Below are 18,294 nucleotides of genomic sequence, written 5' to 3' on the forward strand. Positions count from 1 at the left end.
TGCAACTGGCTTTTCTCTCTTTGGGGAAGACCGAAAAATTCTGTAACAATTTTAGACGTGCATGGACAATGCAACACCAACAGGAAGGCAGTAAAGGCCTTGGGGGAAAGATTCTGGAGTTCCACTTCTATACGTACCACAATTTTAGGGTGCAAATCAGAAGCAGTCAACTAGAAAATGGAAGTACGGTGATCATCATTTTAGTTAGCAAAAAACTGGTTTATAATTCACTGATTGATACTTCACACATTGTCTCTATATTGATACGTATTTTCCAAAAAGTCATGTTAATTATGCATTATAAACCCAAAGTGATTGAGAAGTCAATTTTTTGGGAAAGGTTCAGTACATTACCAAAATAAACACTAATTTGATTAATATTCTCTCTCAAGCTCACTACTTGTCTAGAAATTCATTTATAAGCTGTCCTCGGCGCAAATGCCTGAAAGCCTAGAGCCAAGCTGTCAAAATCATTCTTAGAAAGTTTAATACCTCACTGCATGGTGACAATGGCTAGGCATCTGGTATGCTGTGGCCACTGCCCATCATGCTGCCATGGAAGAACTGGGCTCAATTGCTGATCGACCAAGCACATCCTGTGACACTTTGTGCAAGTCACTATGTTTTACAGTTTCCCATCTGTAAAATGGGGATAATAGCACTGCCCTACCTCACCAGGAGGTTGAGGATAAGAACATAAGAACAGCCATACTGGCTCAGACCAAGTATCGTGTATTCCAGCAGTGGCCAATGCCAAGCGCCCCAGAGGGAGTGAACAGAACAGGTAATCAACAAGTGATCCATCCCCTGTCTCCCATTCCCAGCTTCCGGCAAACAGAAGCTAGGAACATCAACCCTGCCCATCCTGGCTAATAGCCACTGATGGACCTATCCTCCATGAATTTATCTAGTTCTTTTTTCAACCTTGTTATAGTCTTGGCCTTCACAACATCCTCTGGCAAGGAATTCTACAGGTTGACTGTGTGTTGTGTGAAAAAATACTTCCTTTTGTTTGCTTTAAACCTGCTGCCTATTAATTTCACTTGGTGAAGCCTAGTTCTTGTGTTATGAGAAGGAGTAAATAACACTTCCTTATTTACTTCCTCCACATCAGTCATGATTTTATAGACCTCTATCATATACCCTCTTAGTCGTCTCTTTTCCAAGCTGAAAAGTCCCAGTCTTATTAATCTCTCCTCATATGGTAGCTGTTCCATACCCGTAAACATTTTTGTTGCCCTTTTCTGAACCTTTTCCCATTTCAATAATCTTTTCTGAGATGGAGTGACCACATCTGCACACACTATTCAAGATGTGGGAGTACCATGGATTGATATAGAGGCAATATGATATTTTCTCGGTCCTATTATCTATCCCTTTCTTAATGATTCCCAACATTCTGTTCACTTTTTTGACTAACGCTGCACACTGAGTGGATGTTTTCAGACTGTGATGCTCAGATACCATAAGTTCAGATAGTACCACTGAGGGCCATACATCAATGTAACTGAATCCCACAGCAGTAGTATTGTACTGATAAATTATTATAGTATTAATAATTATAAATAATATATTGTAAACCCTCAGATTCTACAATAAACCTAATTGATGTACTCTGGCTAAATAAACTGCAACAGACATCCATTTAATTTCAAAGACGGAATTAACTAAAGTATAAATGGTCTTATTTCAATACGCATTAGGTGCTTACTTTAAAGAATTCTTCCATGAGCATCTGATCTGGGTGCATCTCTCTCCATGGAAGTCTGCTGAATTCAGCATGGAAAGTATAGAGAATGAATTCTGGCATTTTGGGGCCTGTGCATGAGTCACAATAATGCATCAGATGTAACCAGAGAGCCCCGTGGTAGCCTGGCAACAACTTATCTAGATTAAAAGGAAACAGCCCATTTAAAACACAACTCTAGGGAAACCTAGCCAAACATGGACAAATCTGACTATAAAGGGGACACACACACACACACACTCACTCTACAAGTTCTTCCATGGACATAACATTCAAAGAAAAAGGACAATTTTCTAAGCTTTGTTTATTTCAATCTATCACTCAGGTGCTTCTTCTCCTGAACATCGCTCACTCTGAAAAACTTAATTGGACAATAAGGGTTGTGATCAGGGATCCTAGAAATCCATGTTTTTCCGTGGCAAAAGGAATTTGCATTGTTAAAAAGAATCTTTAGTTTTTACATTTTGTGAACAAATAAAACCATATTAACTATTAACTAAATTTTACTGAAAGTACCAGTGTCACTTATTCAATGCGCACAACCTCCCCCTCTTGGGGTTGATTTTTGAATGCACTTTAAATTTACATAGCTAAACATACTCCAATAAACTGCTTCAGGCATATAGAGGTTACTCAATGGTATGTAGGGGTTTGTGTTTTAATGCATCTCAAACTTCACTTCAGCCTCCAGATGCGAGTAATTAAAGTTATGAAAAAAATGCCCAAAACTTTAAAAAAAAAAATCATCCCCTAAAGACCACGTCACTGAGCTTGGCAAGGAGAAATTTCATGTGGATGGTAATGTGCTGTTCTGAACTGCATGCAGCAAGGCTGTAGGTTACATTCAAAGGCAGACAGTTGTAGAACACATGGAAAGCGCTAAACTGAATGAAAAGAAACAAAAACAAGAAGCTGAAACAGCAGGGCCATCAACAGTAAAGAAACAATGCACTGTGAGTGGAACATTCCAACGTTTTACAACTGAAATATATCAATCAAACATCGTGTTCTACTGATCCCTAGCCACAATATATATAGGTAACTATACATATTGTGGCTAGGGAAACTAAAGTTCAGCATTTCATTTTAATTGCAGAAAAACACAGATTTTTATGTTTTTCTTCTTGGGAAACTTTGGGTTTTTATCATGGAAAACTAGGATCCCTGCTTATAAACCACTTCTTTCTGTAAGTAGTGAACTCATTCTGTGCATCCTTTCAAAACTGTTAAAGAATTTGGAAACCATCAAAGACATCACAACATATTTTTGCTTCATATCTATTGTCACCAGTCTGAGCTCAGCGCAGCCACCCCAAGTTATTACCGTGTGATGGCTGTTTAGTGTCCTATGTAGTATGAATTAGTGGGGACAGTTCCATTGCTGGTGGATAAGCATTTACATGTACATAAAAACCACCATGACAAATGGCAACACCGTTTGCAATCTCAACAGCCACGTCTAAGAACGGATGAGCCTGGAGATTAGGTTGCCCCTCCAGGTCAGGGGTTGAGACACATTAGCAGGCTAATGACAGGAAGGTTACAGTCCGGGCAGTAGCAGTACATGGGCACTGTTGATAAATGGAGGAGGCAAGTATTCAGGATGGTCAGTCAGGCACCCTCCATCAGCAGAAGTTACACACAAAGTTTTGAAACAAACAAAACCCCTATTTTGCCTAGAGCTGTTGCCATCTATTCTGTGGCTATGTAATTGGGATATCCTTGTAAGATACCACGGTGTTACAGTTCAGGCCCAGCAGTACCCGTATGCATGTGCCTTGTAGCCCCAGCCCACACCCAAGACCTCTCTCACCCCTAGTGGCTTGCCAGGAATCCTAGAACATGGAAGACTAATTGCTCAAACCCTGCCCAAAGCCCTTCTCACTCCCAGCCCTCAACCAATGACAACACCCGGATCACCATTAATCCTCCTGCTTTACCACCTTTACGACATATGCCCATGAACCACCCTACTAATGCTGAACCCTCCCAATTCTCAAGTGAGTAATGAACATTTCAGAAAACTGATCTGAGCACTGTAACACATAGAGTGCCCTCTACTGGGCTGTTCAAGAATGCACAAATATCTGTCTGAGACTATCTCCTAATGATTCAGGACCAAGACAGGATTTTCCCCAAACTGCATCTGCCATTGGAACCAGAAATATTTGTGGCTGGTTTTAAATTTCCCTTTCCTCCTCTTCTCATCTCCAGGTCCTTTGCCAAAACTTTTTGCTTTGTCCTCTCCAACCTTTCTAAAAATCTAACCCTTCCTCTCTGTCCGAGCCACCAAAACCCTTTTCATTTCATGAACGAGTTAGAGGACAGTTCTCATAACAGACATAAGCTTGGCTAGAAATTCATACCCACTAAACACATCCACCCAAAACACTGTTTGAGCTGCTAGGGCAGAAAGTGCAAATGGATAGAAACAACGAGTGCATAAATCTGGACTTCACCCACCTTTAAAGCTTTGGTGTAAAACCAATATGCAATCTGTGAACAACTGTACCATGCTGGAGGCTACAGGAGTGTCACTCTCCAACCAGGGGTAGCACTGCTGTTTACTTCAAAACACAAACAATGAAGTCGTGTCACTGCATTTATCAAGCCACCATAGGTAATAAACATTTATGTAATTCAGAAATATCTGCACAAGCCACCCTAGCTTGTCCCTGGATGGGAATATTACAAGTGTGTGCACGCCATTCAAATTCAAGCATTTACATTCACCTGTTCCTTGCTTGGAACAGGTACGCATTATGGGACTGTAGTAAAGTGACCCTTGAGGTCCACAGTATTATCTAGTCACCTGAGCCAACATTCCCAGATCTCTTTCACAAGTGCCAAGCTACAGAATACACCAGCAATAGTCAACTTTTCAATTATATGCGGGAGATACATTCACAGCTAACGAAGATTGGGGGTTTAAAAGGAAACCGCACTAATTTGCTAATATGAGAAGTGTTTCCCCAAGTGAAAACTCTGAGATGTATTTGAAAACACACATCCCACAGGAGGTATAATGCGAGAGCTGACTCATGATAATGGTTTTTAACTACAATTGGCATTTCTGTTTCTTGCTGAAAAGTGGAAGACATCTGTATTATGGAAACTGAAGGCAGGAATCTGGAAGCCACTTTTTTAACCTGTATCCAGTACTAATTGACAACATCCATATTTTTCTTATCATCATCTGTGGTTCCACACCAGTGTTGGGTCAAGTGTACAAGGTCCAGAAAGGATTGTCCCTCTATGGCAAGATATTTTTTGTCCTGACAGTAGCAAGTTATTAGCTCTCAGTACTGCCCCTAGTCCCTCAGCCTGGCAGTACTTCTTTTTCACTGGTCCAAGACTGAATGAAGCAAGGGTAGGACAGCGGATTAAGGTAATTCATTTACTGTGTGTTGTTTTTTTAAACACACTTATGATAAGTTAGGTGCCTTTTCAGGTTTTATCTGAAACAAGTCAAACACAACACTGACTGGAATGAGTGAGAGGACTCTGAACAAGTACTTTTCTTAGTGAAGTGCAATTCCTTAAAAAAATTAAGATAAAAAACAGTGTTCTAATGAATTCACTGATTAGTTCCACAATTGATCAATGCCGTGACTTTAAATTATAAACAGCTTTGCTGGTTAAACAGAGGATTACAATGAAACTACTACTTTAAAAAAAATACCCCTTTAATAACAGTTCATTTAATTATGAAAAATAAAATTGCATTAGTGTTTACCTGGCATCATCTTCATTTAAAACCAGAATCCATGGTTTAAAGAGCTCAGTGATGGTTGAATGCAAGGACCGCACCACTAAAAACAAACAAACAGCTTTGTTTCTCAAGTATAACTGTAGCAACCAAATTACACATAGCCACCAAACCTGGATAAAAGATCTTAACCTCTTCCTTCAAAAGGGGCGCAAAACCAGACTAAATCATGGGCAAATGAAGATTGGAAATAAATTAATAAGTACTTTATATTTTCCAATAGCTTCACAGATATTACCTCATTAAATCTCACAACCCCTATCAGGTAAATATTAACATGATTTTTATAAACTGAATCACAGGAGCAAAGGGACTTGCTCACGGCAAAAAGGGTCTGTGTCACAACTGAGGAATCTAGTTCCCACTCCTGTGTTCAAATCACAATGCCACACTTCTTTCTCTGAGAACAGTGGAAGCGGCACATATGCATCTGAAGGGAATCTGGCACTAGGACACACAACTCACAGCAGTAAATCTAGATTTCTCCCATCTCTATAGAGGGGAGAAGTTATACGGCATGCCTGCAATGTGAAGTACTAAAGACAAAGTGCTCCCACAATATCTCGCCCTGGTTTTTTTAAAAATGCCAAATACAGATCAACCTGGATTTCCTGAACTCTGGATAAGTATGGGTTAATTATGTTCCCTGGGTTCCCTGACTGCAGCTCCTGATAACTGGGCTCATATGGAGCCTCAGCTCTGGGGAGATGATAAACTCCTTAGGAGTTAAGCTAAATGATTTCACAGCTCATAAGCTGAGATCTTTATAAGGCTGGGCCCTCTACTGTATTTGCAAGCGCAAAGGTCTTCAATAGAAGATCTTAAACCACCAGATTGTTGATATTCAATGTGTCTCTTTAAATAATTTGCTTTATGCACATTACCTGCTAGAATTCTGCTGCTGCCTACTGGTTCCTGTGCTAAATTGACCACCTCAGAATCAATAAGCCGTTTCACGAGGTACTCCAGCAACGTCTTCACTTCAGTCATGTAGGGACTCCACTTTGAAAACAGGCCAAAGCTCCTGAAATTCAGTGAAGCTACCCGTAGCTTGTGGAAAGACTTGCAAAGCCATTCTATTGTCTCTGTGACCTGCAGAGAGTAGAGAGCTCTGAATCAACCAAGGAGGATACAAATTCAAGGGGAAAAGTGTTACAGCGCTATGTTGTTGTTCAATGGTGGATACTGATTGCAGCTGAGAATTACAGTAAACTTCAGAGATCAGCCAGAAATCTTCCCACCTGTTCTACAGACAAAAGGATTTTTGCAGAGCTTCGCAGTACTGGACTTTTAGCAGAGTCACCCTTGCTCCTTCGTTCAGTTTCTGAGGTACAGCAGCCCAAAGTATTAAGCAATGCCTTCCAACACTCAGGGCTAAGGAGCTGCTCTGCAGAACCTTAGGACAAAGAGAATGGGAGTTGTGTTTTTTATTTAGGAAAAATACATTAAAATCACAATGATAACTTTAATTCCTCTTTCATAGAATTACAGAATATCAGGGTTGGAAGGGACCTCAGGAGGTCATCCAGTCCAACCCCCTGCTCAAAGCAGGACCAACACCAATTAAATCATCCCAGCCAAGGCTTTGTCAAGCTGGGCCTTAAAAACTTAACATTAGGCATAGGAGCCTGCTATTAGATCAACAAGTATAGCCAATGACAAAATTATGAGAGAGATGGTGGCTTGAATCTTAGGATATTAAAGCTATTCCCCAGATGTGGATATTTTAATGTTCAGATTTAGTGTTATTTTTATTACAGCTTACAGGGCCCCAAGTAAGATCAAGGCCTCACTGCAGTAGGGGCAGTATGCAGACATAGCATGACACAGATAATGCCTCCAAAAGTTTGGAACCTAACAAACAAGACAATGGGTGAAAGAAAAAGAGTATTGTCACCCCATTTTACAGATGGGGGAATTGAGGAATAGCAAGATTAAGGAATTTCCCCAGTCACACTGGACATGTGTGGCAGAGCTGAGAATCAAATCCAGGTTCCAGAATTCCAGTGTTTTAACCGCAAGGCCAGTCAAAAGTGTCTCAAAAACATGATGTAACATAACTGATGGCAAAACGGCTCATTGATATGAGACACTCCAGCTTTGCCAGTGAGAGAAACCTGTGCTCTACCTCCCTACAGCAATGCAGGCTGAAAATCTATCACCCCAGATCTGTGAATTTTAATATGAAGGAAAATGTAGCTTTTTAACACAGTAACATACAACTAGCAGAAAATATACACACAAATCTGTATTTACTAAACTGTGGCAATTTTTAAATCATACTGTATGTGCAGTGGTTTAACTGTATTGCAATCCCTCTCCATCCCCCAGTCCAAATTTTAGAAGTATAAATACTGAAGCAGGCTAGTACAGTTCAATGTACTAGTTACTTTAAAATTAATCTGAGGCTTGCCCTGGTTGACCCAGATACTCACTTTGCATGAGCAGTCTTAGAAAGTCACTGTAATGGTCAGGGAACTGGTACTGAAGGAGATATGTCCAGTGCTTGCAGAAAATATTAAATGGCATCAAAATGTCTTCTTCGGGCTCAAGGCCACATGCGCTGAGCGCCATGTGAATGGACTCCAGAAGCCGGGTACGTTCAGACAGAGAAGGCTTAGTGAGGTTTAGCCATTGTGGGAGGTCAAACTAAAACAGAAGAGAGAGGCAGTGTTTGTTCAAGAAAGCTCTATGTTAAAAACAGAGTTAACTGAAGAGCTAAATTTTAAGAATAAAGGACTTGCTGGGACAGAAAAAGGATATTTTTGTTTCAAGAAAGGCCAGGAAAGAAGGGATGGCTGCATGGCTCGTAAGTTTGAAAACAGGGATAGCATCTGTCTAACCTGTAGGTTCTCTGTTCAAATCCAACCTAGGTCAACAGTGACTGAACATAATCATTACCCGATGGTTGCTTGGCTGCCTCCGGGAAGTGTGTTGGGGCATTCAGTCAGGTTCCCAGTGGACATGTGTCCGTGTCTCCAACACTGCCATCACAATGGGACTGATTGGCTCCCTTGTGGTTGCCTCTTCAGAGGCACCAAGGACGGACTGAGCCAAGGAGACCCCAGCTCAGAAGTAAACCATGCTGAAAGGGAAGCACTGGAAAGTGTGCACTGCTGCTGCCCATGATGGGAAATGATCTCTTTTTCGTCTCCTTTATAGCCTTCACCTCCAGCCCCGCTTCAACTTAGCCACAACAAGAGCTGTGCTATACTAGCAATATACTCCTAACGAATAATTTATCACTGCTACTTTTTAAAAAATCAGATATGTATTTATTTCTCTGTTAGTCTGAATTCAGATTCTTTTGGAAAACAGTCCTGAGATGCAACCCATATAACACTATATTGCGGGCATTCAAGAGCATGTTACCTTCGTCAGCAACGTGAAAACAACATCACTGTTGTCATCACTCAGAAACGCGACAACTTTTTCATACAAATTTACAAATTCATCAGGCGAGGCAACTGGAGTGAAGAAGGGAGAGAGCAAATTACAGAGTCTTCGATTCTGCAGGATGGTTTGGAGGACTAATTTGCATTCAGATTTGGTCCCGCTGATAAATACCTTAAAACAGAGACAGAGTTATTAAAGAAATTCCTGGAGAATGTAGTTTCATTCTTTACAGCAGGCTTTTTCTTTTTTTTTTTTTTTGGGGGGGGGGGGTGGAGAATTCAGTTGGATTAGGATTCTCTGAAAAACAGATAATCCAATGCATGTCTTTTTAAATACATCCCATCAGATCTGTCTCTAGACACACATAAAAATTACTCTTAAAACGCAATACAAACTGAACTGAGATTGTAAGCTCTTTGGGGCTGGGACTGACTTTTTTGTTCTGTGTCTGTCCAGGACCGAGCCACTGGTCCATGATCTGGGCAGCTAGGTAATACAAATAAACAAACATAACAGAAACACCTCCAAAATCCATTTGTAAAATAAATATGTTCCACCACTGCCTTTAGCAAAAGCCCAAGTGTCCAGAAAAGTCTTACACCACGGTCCTAGAAGTCAAAAATTCTGGCTCCGATGGGCCAACAAGAGGAAATGAATTCCTGATTCAAGAGCTCTTCCTCTGTTGCTATACATTTGAAATGCAGGGGCAGTAAACAAGAACTCTTCAGCTGATCTCAAATGCCGCAGTGGCACATAGGGAAAGTGGTACCGAGAACCCAAACTATACGGGGTTTAATAAATCAACATAAACACCATGAATTGCTAATGGCTTCTCTGGAGCACTGGTGTAATATGCTCCCTATAGTCAACACTACCAAGCAGTAGGAATTATGTTTTGCACCAGCAGTATCTTCTGATTGGTGCTCTACATCAACCATACTGTAACAGTTTAATCTCAAGGTGACAAAGGCCTGGGTGACCGGCCAGGTCCACGGAAGCAACGAAACAGTCAATCAATGAACCAAAATGCTAAAATGCCCTTGTAAGCAGTGCAGCTACCTGGGATCCAAAGGGCAAACTGAAGATCCAGACTTCTTAACAACTAAACTCTATCGTTTTCTTCTCACATTGATCCTGCAGTAGCTATAAAAGGCATCTCAGAACAACAATCTTCATGCTGCTTATGTGTGACACAACTGAGGTATTGTGCAATGTGGTGGTAGGAGAATGAGTGACATACGTAGCTATGAATTCCCAGATTTCTGTGGATTTCTTTTAGACCTTAGATATTAGCAGGCAGTTCGCATTAAAAAATTGTGAGGCATGCAGAATTAGAGCGCATACAGAATAAACTTACTTGGCCTAGGATCTCGATGCAGGAGGTAAAGAACTGCCTTGTGGGTGGATGGCGTTGAGTTTCATCACACACAAAATCTATTACTGCAAAGAACAAGCTAATTCCAACTTTCTGAATTGTAGACGTAGGCCGCACCTTGTAGATATTTATTAAGGCTCTGCAGAAGAATGCATATAAAACTGCTAGTCTGTACACAAATTATCACCCATAACAAAAACCACATTACTACGGCTGGTATCTATGAGGCGGACTTTTGGGTTTGGTGGGATTTTTTAAGAGTGGTTCTGCCCTGAAAAATGGCTCCAGTATGTACAAGCAGCACCTTAGATCTTGACCTTTGTAATTAGAGTCAGATAAAGTCACTTTATTTTCAAAGGTTTCAGAGTAACAGCCGTGTTAGTCTGTATTCGCAAAAAAGATTTTACTGCATTTTACTCGTTAGCCTTGAAGAACCAGCATAAAATATAGAGAGTACTGTACTCTAATGCTCCACTCTAATGCTCCAGCCAGTTCTGGTGTCCACAATTCAAGAAGGATGTTGGTAAATTGAAAAGGGTTCAGAGAAGAGCCACAGGATTAGAAAATATGCCTTAAAGCGATAGATGCAAGGAGCTCAATCTATTTAGCTTAACAAAGAGAAGTGTAAGGGGTGATTTCATCACAGTCTGTAAGTACTTATATGGGGAATATATTTGATAATAGTCTCAATCTAGCAGAGAAAAGTATAATACAAAATGTGTGTAATGCACATATACAAAATGGGAAATGACTGTCTAGGAAGGAGTACTGCGGAAAGGAATCTGGGGGTCATAGTGGACCACAAGCTAAATATGAGCCAACAGTGTAATGCTGTTGCAAAAAAAGCAAACATCATTCTGGGGTGTATTAGCAGGAGTGGTGTAAGCAAGATACGAGAAGTAATTCTTCTGCTCTACTCCGCACTGATTAGGCCTCAGCTGGAGTATTATGGCCAGTTCTGGGCATCACATTTCAGGAAGGATGTGGACAAATTGAAGAGAGTCCAGAGAAGAGCAACAAAAATGATTAAAGGTCTGGAAACATGACCTATGAGGGAAGATTGAAAAAACTGGGTTTGTTTAGTCTGTAAAAGAGAAGACTGAGGCCTAGTCTACACGGGGTGGGGGGGGCGGCAAGAGCTAAGTCGGTCTAAGTTATGCAACTTCTGCAACAAAAATAGCAAAGCTGAAGTTGACGTACTTAGAGCTACTTACCGCCCTGCGGTAGGTCGACTGCTGACACTCCCCCATCAACTCCGCCTGTGCTTCTCACGCCGGTGGAGTACTGAGTCGATTGGAGAGCGCTCGGTGGTTGATTTATCATGTCTTCACTAGACACGATAAATCAACCCACGCTGGATCAATCGCTACGGAGGTAAGTCGAGGGGAGACATGATAATAATTTTCAAGTATGTAAAAGGTTGTTACAAGGAGGAGGAAGAAAAAAATTTTTTTCTTAACCTCTGAGGGTAGGACAAGAAGCAATGGGCTTAAATTGCAAGAAGGGAGGTTTAGGTTGGACATTAATTCAGTCAACAGCAGACTGAATTACAAAGCCCTCTTCCATTACATTATGCCCACAAACATTTTGGAAAGCTGGTGTGACAGCTCTGAATCATAGCTCTGACTATCAAAGCCCTGTTGATTGCATTGGGGAGAGTCCATAAACACTGACATTATAAACACCTATTTTTAGTTCATGGCCAATCTAAACGCTGTAAAATTTTGCTGTGGCCTGATATTTAGTACACCATGCCATTGCACAAAGGAAGTGCTGTCATTTGCTTTTGCAAAGGAGTTAAAAAGCAATGGTTATACTAGTGCAGAGTATAAAAAATGAAAGTGTAACATGCAAAACACTATGAGATAAGATAGGCTGGATAAGAAGAGCCTACTACTGCTGCCAAAAGACAGAGTCAAGCCTTTTGTTCATGTGGTAGAGGTCTGTGTTATGAACCAATAAACCTGAGGGTTCAAATCCTGCTATGACTCAGACTGGTGGGCATTACAAAAGCATGAAAATAGATTTTGCCTTTTCACTTGGCTGTACAGAAAGACAAATTCTCATTGTAAAACACTACTGTATATAGCAGTAACTGTGTTACTTACGTTATAAAGTTTTCCACATGTACAGCTGCTTCCACAATACTCAGAAAAGGCGGCTTTGTGGCTTCTGCTTGTAGTAGTTTTACTTCTTTACGCAGAGCGTGAAGCTGCTGACTTATTGCTTCATTTTTATGCTTCCCTGCAAACTAAGGGAGACAGAGCCAATTACTTAAAATTTAAGAACCTTTACAAGACAAGTTTTTCTAAAATTCTCCCTCCTGTCACAACAAAAGTAAAAAGAAACTGGAACCCAGCAGCAAGGTCCTGAAGAGAGAGGATTTCCTGATTTTGGGCCTAGAGCACGTCTTGATTCTGTGGAATGTACTGCTTAAGCACACACATGTTGGTAATTTTCATAGTTAACGATTGCGTAGTAACATAATTTATGCTCTTCTATTTAGTATTTTTAAATATATATAACCAAATGGATAAAATCTAAACAATTAGAATAGACTAAAACTCAGTTTACACAACCAGCGAGGTTGTCTATAAACATCCCATTTTGGTTCCGTTATTCCCATCAACAAACATATTTGCCTAGTGTCTTTCAGCAAAATCATTTAACAAGATTAAATACAAACTGTACAAAGGGACCATTTCTTTAGTTGAGGAAATGCAACCACCTCTAGAGTGAAATGTAGCAACTGTACAACAGTGCATATCTGCACTGCCCCAAGTACAAGAACTCTTAACTGGGTGCTTTCAGTATACCAATTCAGCGATCCAAAAACACGGAGCAAGAGCAGAGGTCCCCAAAGTGTGGGCAGTGCCCCACTACAGGGGTGTGGAGGAACGTCCACAGAGGCGTGACAGGGACCTCCCCGCCCCCAGCTCTGCTCTGGTGCCGTCCCCAGCCACGTCCCCGGCTCCGCGCCCGGTCCCATCCCCAGCCTCGGCATGGCTCCATTGATGGCCCAACACCTGCTCCCAGCCTTGCTGCTGGCCACAGCTCCACTCCCAGCCCAGGACCAAGGCCGGAGCGGCTCCGCCCCTGGCTGCAGGCACAGACCACAGACCAGCTGCAGCTCTGCCCCCAGCCTCAGCCCCGCCCCCAACCCTAGACTCACCCCCAGTTGAGGCCCCAACCTCAGCCCCCTTGCCCCTGTCCTCATCCCTCTGCCCCAAGCTGCGGCACCACTGGCTCCGGGGGGCACAATCCTCAAAAGTTTGGGGACCGCCGAGCTAGAGGATGTGAAATTAGATTTCTAACCTGGACTGTCACAAGAGCTGCTCCCTGACAGCTTTTATTTGAAGTACCCGGACACTTCAACTCAAGGGTAATCTGTTCTTCCCTGTTGATATAGAGTTTGGGGATCGTGTCCAATATTTCACCGTCAAGAGCAACCTGCTGGGTCTCCCGGCGAGCCGCAGTTCTGCAAAATATAGACAAGAAGTTAGCAAAACCTTTAGCACAGAGCTGGGCATTGGAAACTTTAATAGCAAGAGATACCATGACTGCAAGATTACGGGTTTTACAAGGAAAAAGGTAGTTAACTATAGTTCTAGATAGTATATAATCCAAACTTCAGGCAGTATAGAAGTTTACTAAATGAAAAACGGAATAAATAAAAACAGACGTACATTTCACAAGCAGCAATTCATAACAACGGGGAAGTAACTTCACCAGGAGGATCATAAACTACTCAAATATAGCACCTAAAAAAGATTCTGGGACAACCAAGCAGGAAATTAATTAGGCCACATATTGTAACTAGGTATAAATAGTCTTTAAATAAAAGGGCTGGATGGTTCAGTTAACACAGTGAAGCACACAGAGTTACTGCTGAAAAAAAAAAATTTTTTTTTGAGGATTTGTTCTGTATCTCAAGCAGGTTGATATATCTCTTCTCCATGAGCATGCCAACTCTTTAAAAGGATTGAGAGACTCCAATGACAGAAGCGACCATTGTGATCATCTAGCCTGATTTCCTGCATAACCCAGGCCATAGAACTTCCCCCAAATAATTCCTATAGGAGATCTTTTTGAAAAACATCTAATCTCAATTTTAAAATGGTCGGTGAGGGAGAATCCACCATGGCCTTGGTAAATTGTTCCAATGGTTATTTACTCTCACTTAAAAATCTCATTCCCAGTCTGAATTTGTCTAGCTCCAACTTCCAGCCGTTGGGAAAACATGATACCTTTTTCTGCTAGATTGAAGAGCCCATTATTAAATATTTATTCCCTATGTAGATACTTATAGACTAATCAAATCACCTTTAAATTTTCTCTTTGTTAAGTTAAATAGATCGAGTTCTTTGAGTCTACCACTATGGCAGGTTTTCTAATCCTTTAATCATTCTCATGGCTCTTCTCTGAATCCCCTCCAATTTATCAACATCCTTCCTGGATTATAGGCTCTAGAACAGGACACCATATTCTGGCATCCAACACACCAGTGCCAAAAACAAAGGTAAAATAACCTCTCTACTCAGACTGCATCTGTTTTTTCCCCAAATACAGAATAGGAATATTTAGTGAACACTTTTGCCTTTTTTTCATTATTATGGATAATTCTACTATTTCCATCTATTAATGGACCAATACCATTGCCAGGATTCTTTGTTCCTAATAAATTTAAAAAATTCCTTCTTATTGAACTTAACTCTGCTAGCCATAGAATTCTTTTTGTGGTTGTTTGTCAGGTCTCTTTGTAGTCTTTTGCTTCCCCTATCAATTGTCTACAATTACTAACTTTATATTATTATCAACCTCCCATTTCTTCTCTTATTTTTTTTTTAAATTTTATATTTACCTTCACTTCCCCTTTAAACCAGGTTTTTTGTTTTGGGGTTTTTCTTTACCCAATATGGCCTCCTTCCTCAGTTGTAAGATTGTGCCTTTTTGGTCATCTATTGAAGTGTTCTTAAATGATTTCCCAATTACCATTCACATTTTTCTGATTAAATTATTCCTCTCAGCTGATTTGGCTCAATTGTTTTCAGCTTTGTGAAACTCGCTCTATTAATGCAATAAGTACATTTATTTATTCTGCTTGCACATTACAAATGTGATCAAGTCAAGATTGTTTCTGAACGGCTAAAAAGGGTAACATTTTTTAAACTATTCATTTATCAGTTTTTTTACAACGCTACGTTCTTCTTCAGCTGCATTTTGCTATGAGAATGTACAGATTATTCTGTCACCAAAAACAATGTATGAAGTTACCAGAACTTGAGATCAGATTTTCCTCTTGCCGGCTCCATTGCAAGAAATGGCCACAGTAGGATGACTTATGTAAAAGGATTAGTTAACTAATTACTGACTATAACAATCTAGAGTAGGAATAGGTTATGTCTTAATTAGAATGAGGTGATTGTTCGACTCTTTTCCATGGAACAGAATAAATCCTAGTAGTTAGTTCTGGTCCTAAATTTGTTATATCAATTAAATTATCATGCAATCTACAAGAAAAACACAAAATAGGTCAGTAATAGTGAATCAGGTTCTGTTATTTCTAATCATGCTAACAATGCAGACATGAAGGCTGCTTCCGAAGTCAACTGAACATACCAGCAAAGCAGACAAAACATAGCTAAATCTTACTTGGCATGTTGCTGCAAGTTGTTAAGGTCCATGCGCACAAGCTGTGTTGCTTCTTTCTGACTTACTAGACTGGCAGAGGAAATAACAGGCACAGGAGGTTTCACTGGTTGTAGGGGAAGAGGGGGTTTGGGTGCATCATACTTCTTCAAATTACTCATTATTCTCTCCTTGGCTAGAAAGGAAAGGAGGGGCAATTCTTGTCACTCTTAAAGAAAAACATTTAGGTTATAATCTGACCATACAAATAATTTGATTATTACTGGTTGTGACGCTGACAGACCAGCTCAAATCAAAGCTGTGGGCCAATTCATCTGCATGTGAATAGCAAAGAAATGTTAAGTGAGCTAGTAGGCACAGGCCAATTCACTTGTTAGAACAGAACTAAGGGGGAAGTTATCATATTACATTTATATGGCATATACCCCGGTAATTCCATTTACACCAAATTTAACTGTTGGTTGCTATTGCCTTACTTTATGTATATCGTTGTACTTAGTTAACCCTAGATCAAAAGTATGTATTAATACCAAGATGAGGAGATGTTTGATGTGTAAATGTCATGAAAACTAACGAAAGATTGCTTGGACTGCTGTAACTAAATGCATTGTGTATATCTCTAACTGGATTGCCCATCAAACAGGATTGGAGCCTTGGAACTGTAAATGAAGAAGCATGCTAACGTCAAAGTATGGGTCACTGTGTTCAGCAATGGGAAATCCACAGACCCAGTCTGCATTTAGTCAACAAGGAAAAAGCCCATGCTGTGATGGAGACGCTGGTCAGATTGTTTTCAGGGGAAAACAGCTATGAGAACAGATCCCGGGAAATGATTCTGAACCTCTGATCTGTTCTGGATTCTAGCAGGATGGAATACTGAATGAGTTGACAGAGATATCCAGATTTACCCTGGGTGACCCTGAAAAGACTTTTGGAAAACTAGCAAATTACTACATCTCTCCTATCATTTTGGGCTTACAAGCTTGGACTCACCTGTTAATGTATCTTATCTGCTTTAACCACTCTAACTCTCACTTCTTTTTATTAACTAATAACTCAACCTCCTTGTGTGCATTATGTGTATGCATTATGATATAGTCTTTAATTATATGATCACATGCTATTTTCTCCCCAAGACCTCTGCCTCATTCATTGCACAAAACAGATGATGCTCAATTAAATATTCTTTTTCCCCTCATTGTTCAGTGTGGGGCTTCAGTCCTTTTTTACTGCACACTATTCAAACCCTGCTCTGGAAATAGATTGGTTTCCTTTAGGGCTTTTCTATGATGCTCATCACTACAGTATAGGAGTGCTTGACAAACATTAATGTCTTTATTGTGACAGCACTGAGATGAGGGGGTATTTTTATCCCCATTTTACAAAAAGGGAACTGAGGTAGAGAGATTAAGATTAAAAGTATCCACTAATTTTGCGTGCCCAATTTGAGATACCCGTGATCTGATTTTTCAGAGTACTTATCAATATATAGCACTTGACACTTTCAGAGCACAGCTCCCTTTGGCTTCAGGTTCAGCTCAGATTGCTCAGCACTTGTGCAAATCAGACCCCAGGGTCTCAAGTAAGACACCCAAAAAACAAAGACACAAAATTATTGGCTATCTGCAAGAAGTCTGATTTAAGTGACCTGACTAGCATCATACAGGAGCTCTTGGCAGAGGCAGGGATAGAATCCAGCTATCCAGGGAAGACATTCAACTACCTTTACCATGAGCCCATTGTGATAGACGCGAGACCTACTTTGGGAGTAGGGACACTTCAAAGACTAGTATACTAACATGTCGTGCACATAGAACCATAGATTTACACTGGGGAATTACAGACCAGTCAACTTAACGTCAGTACCCGGAAAGATAAAGAAGCAAATAATTAAGCAAATTGCGAACACCTAGAAGATAATAAGGTGATAAGTAACCATCAGAATGGATTTTCAAGAACAAATCATGTCAAACCAACCTAACAGCTTTCTTTAATAGGGTAACAAGCCTTGTGGATGGGAGGAAACAGTAGATGTGGTATATCTTGACTTTAGTAAGGCTTTTGATACTGTCTCACATGACCATCTCATAAACAAGCTATGGAAATACAACCTAGATGGAGCTCCTATAAGGTGGGTGCATAACTGGCTGGAAAACCATTCCCAGAGAGTAATCATCAGTGGTTCACAGTCAAGCTGGAAGGGCATATCAAGTGGGGTCCTGCAGGGATCAGTTCTCGGTCCAGTTCCGTTCAATATCTTCATTAAATCATTTAGATAACGGCATAGAGAGTACACTTGCAGAGTTTGTAGATGATACCAAGCTGGGAACGGTTACAATTGCTTTGGAGGATAGGATT

The 18,294-nt window shown here is 40.6% G+C and overlaps 1 protein-coding gene across 5 annotated transcripts in view; it reads right to left on the reverse strand.

Moving 5' to 3' along the window:
- The window catches only part of EPG5 (ectopic P-granules 5 autophagy tethering factor), an 83,238-nt gene that overhangs the window by 16,514 nt on the left and 48,430 nt on the right, over nucleotides 1-18,294 (reverse strand). For 4 of the 5 annotated variants that reach the window (XM_048849597.2, XM_048849602.2, XM_075128346.1 and 1 more), the window contains 12 exons: nucleotides 15,940-16,111; nucleotides 13,603-13,765; nucleotides 12,396-12,538; nucleotides 10,270-10,426; nucleotides 8,889-9,083; nucleotides 7,952-8,165; nucleotides 6,758-6,912; nucleotides 6,401-6,608; nucleotides 5,484-5,559; nucleotides 4,211-4,314; nucleotides 1,712-1,887; nucleotides 138-170 (listed from right to left, as the gene is read on the reverse strand). In XM_048849597.2, coding sequence (XP_048705554.2) covers nucleotides 138-170; nucleotides 1,712-1,887; nucleotides 4,211-4,314; nucleotides 5,484-5,559; nucleotides 6,401-6,608; nucleotides 6,758-6,912; nucleotides 7,952-8,165; nucleotides 8,889-9,083; nucleotides 10,270-10,426; nucleotides 12,396-12,538; nucleotides 13,603-13,765; nucleotides 15,940-16,111 — 1,796 coding nt within the window. The remainder of the gene's footprint in view (nucleotides 1-137; nucleotides 171-1,711; nucleotides 1,888-4,210; nucleotides 4,315-5,483; nucleotides 5,560-6,400; nucleotides 6,609-6,757; nucleotides 6,913-7,951; nucleotides 8,166-8,888; nucleotides 9,084-10,269; nucleotides 10,427-12,395; nucleotides 12,539-13,602; nucleotides 13,766-15,939; nucleotides 16,112-18,294) is intronic. The other variant, XM_048849598.2, reaches the window with a different exon arrangement.

Source organism: Caretta caretta, chromosome 5, assembly GCF_965140235.1.
Source record: "Caretta caretta isolate rCarCar2 chromosome 5, rCarCar1.hap1, whole genome shotgun sequence".
NCBI lineage: Eukaryota > Metazoa > Chordata > Testudines > Cheloniidae > Caretta > Caretta caretta.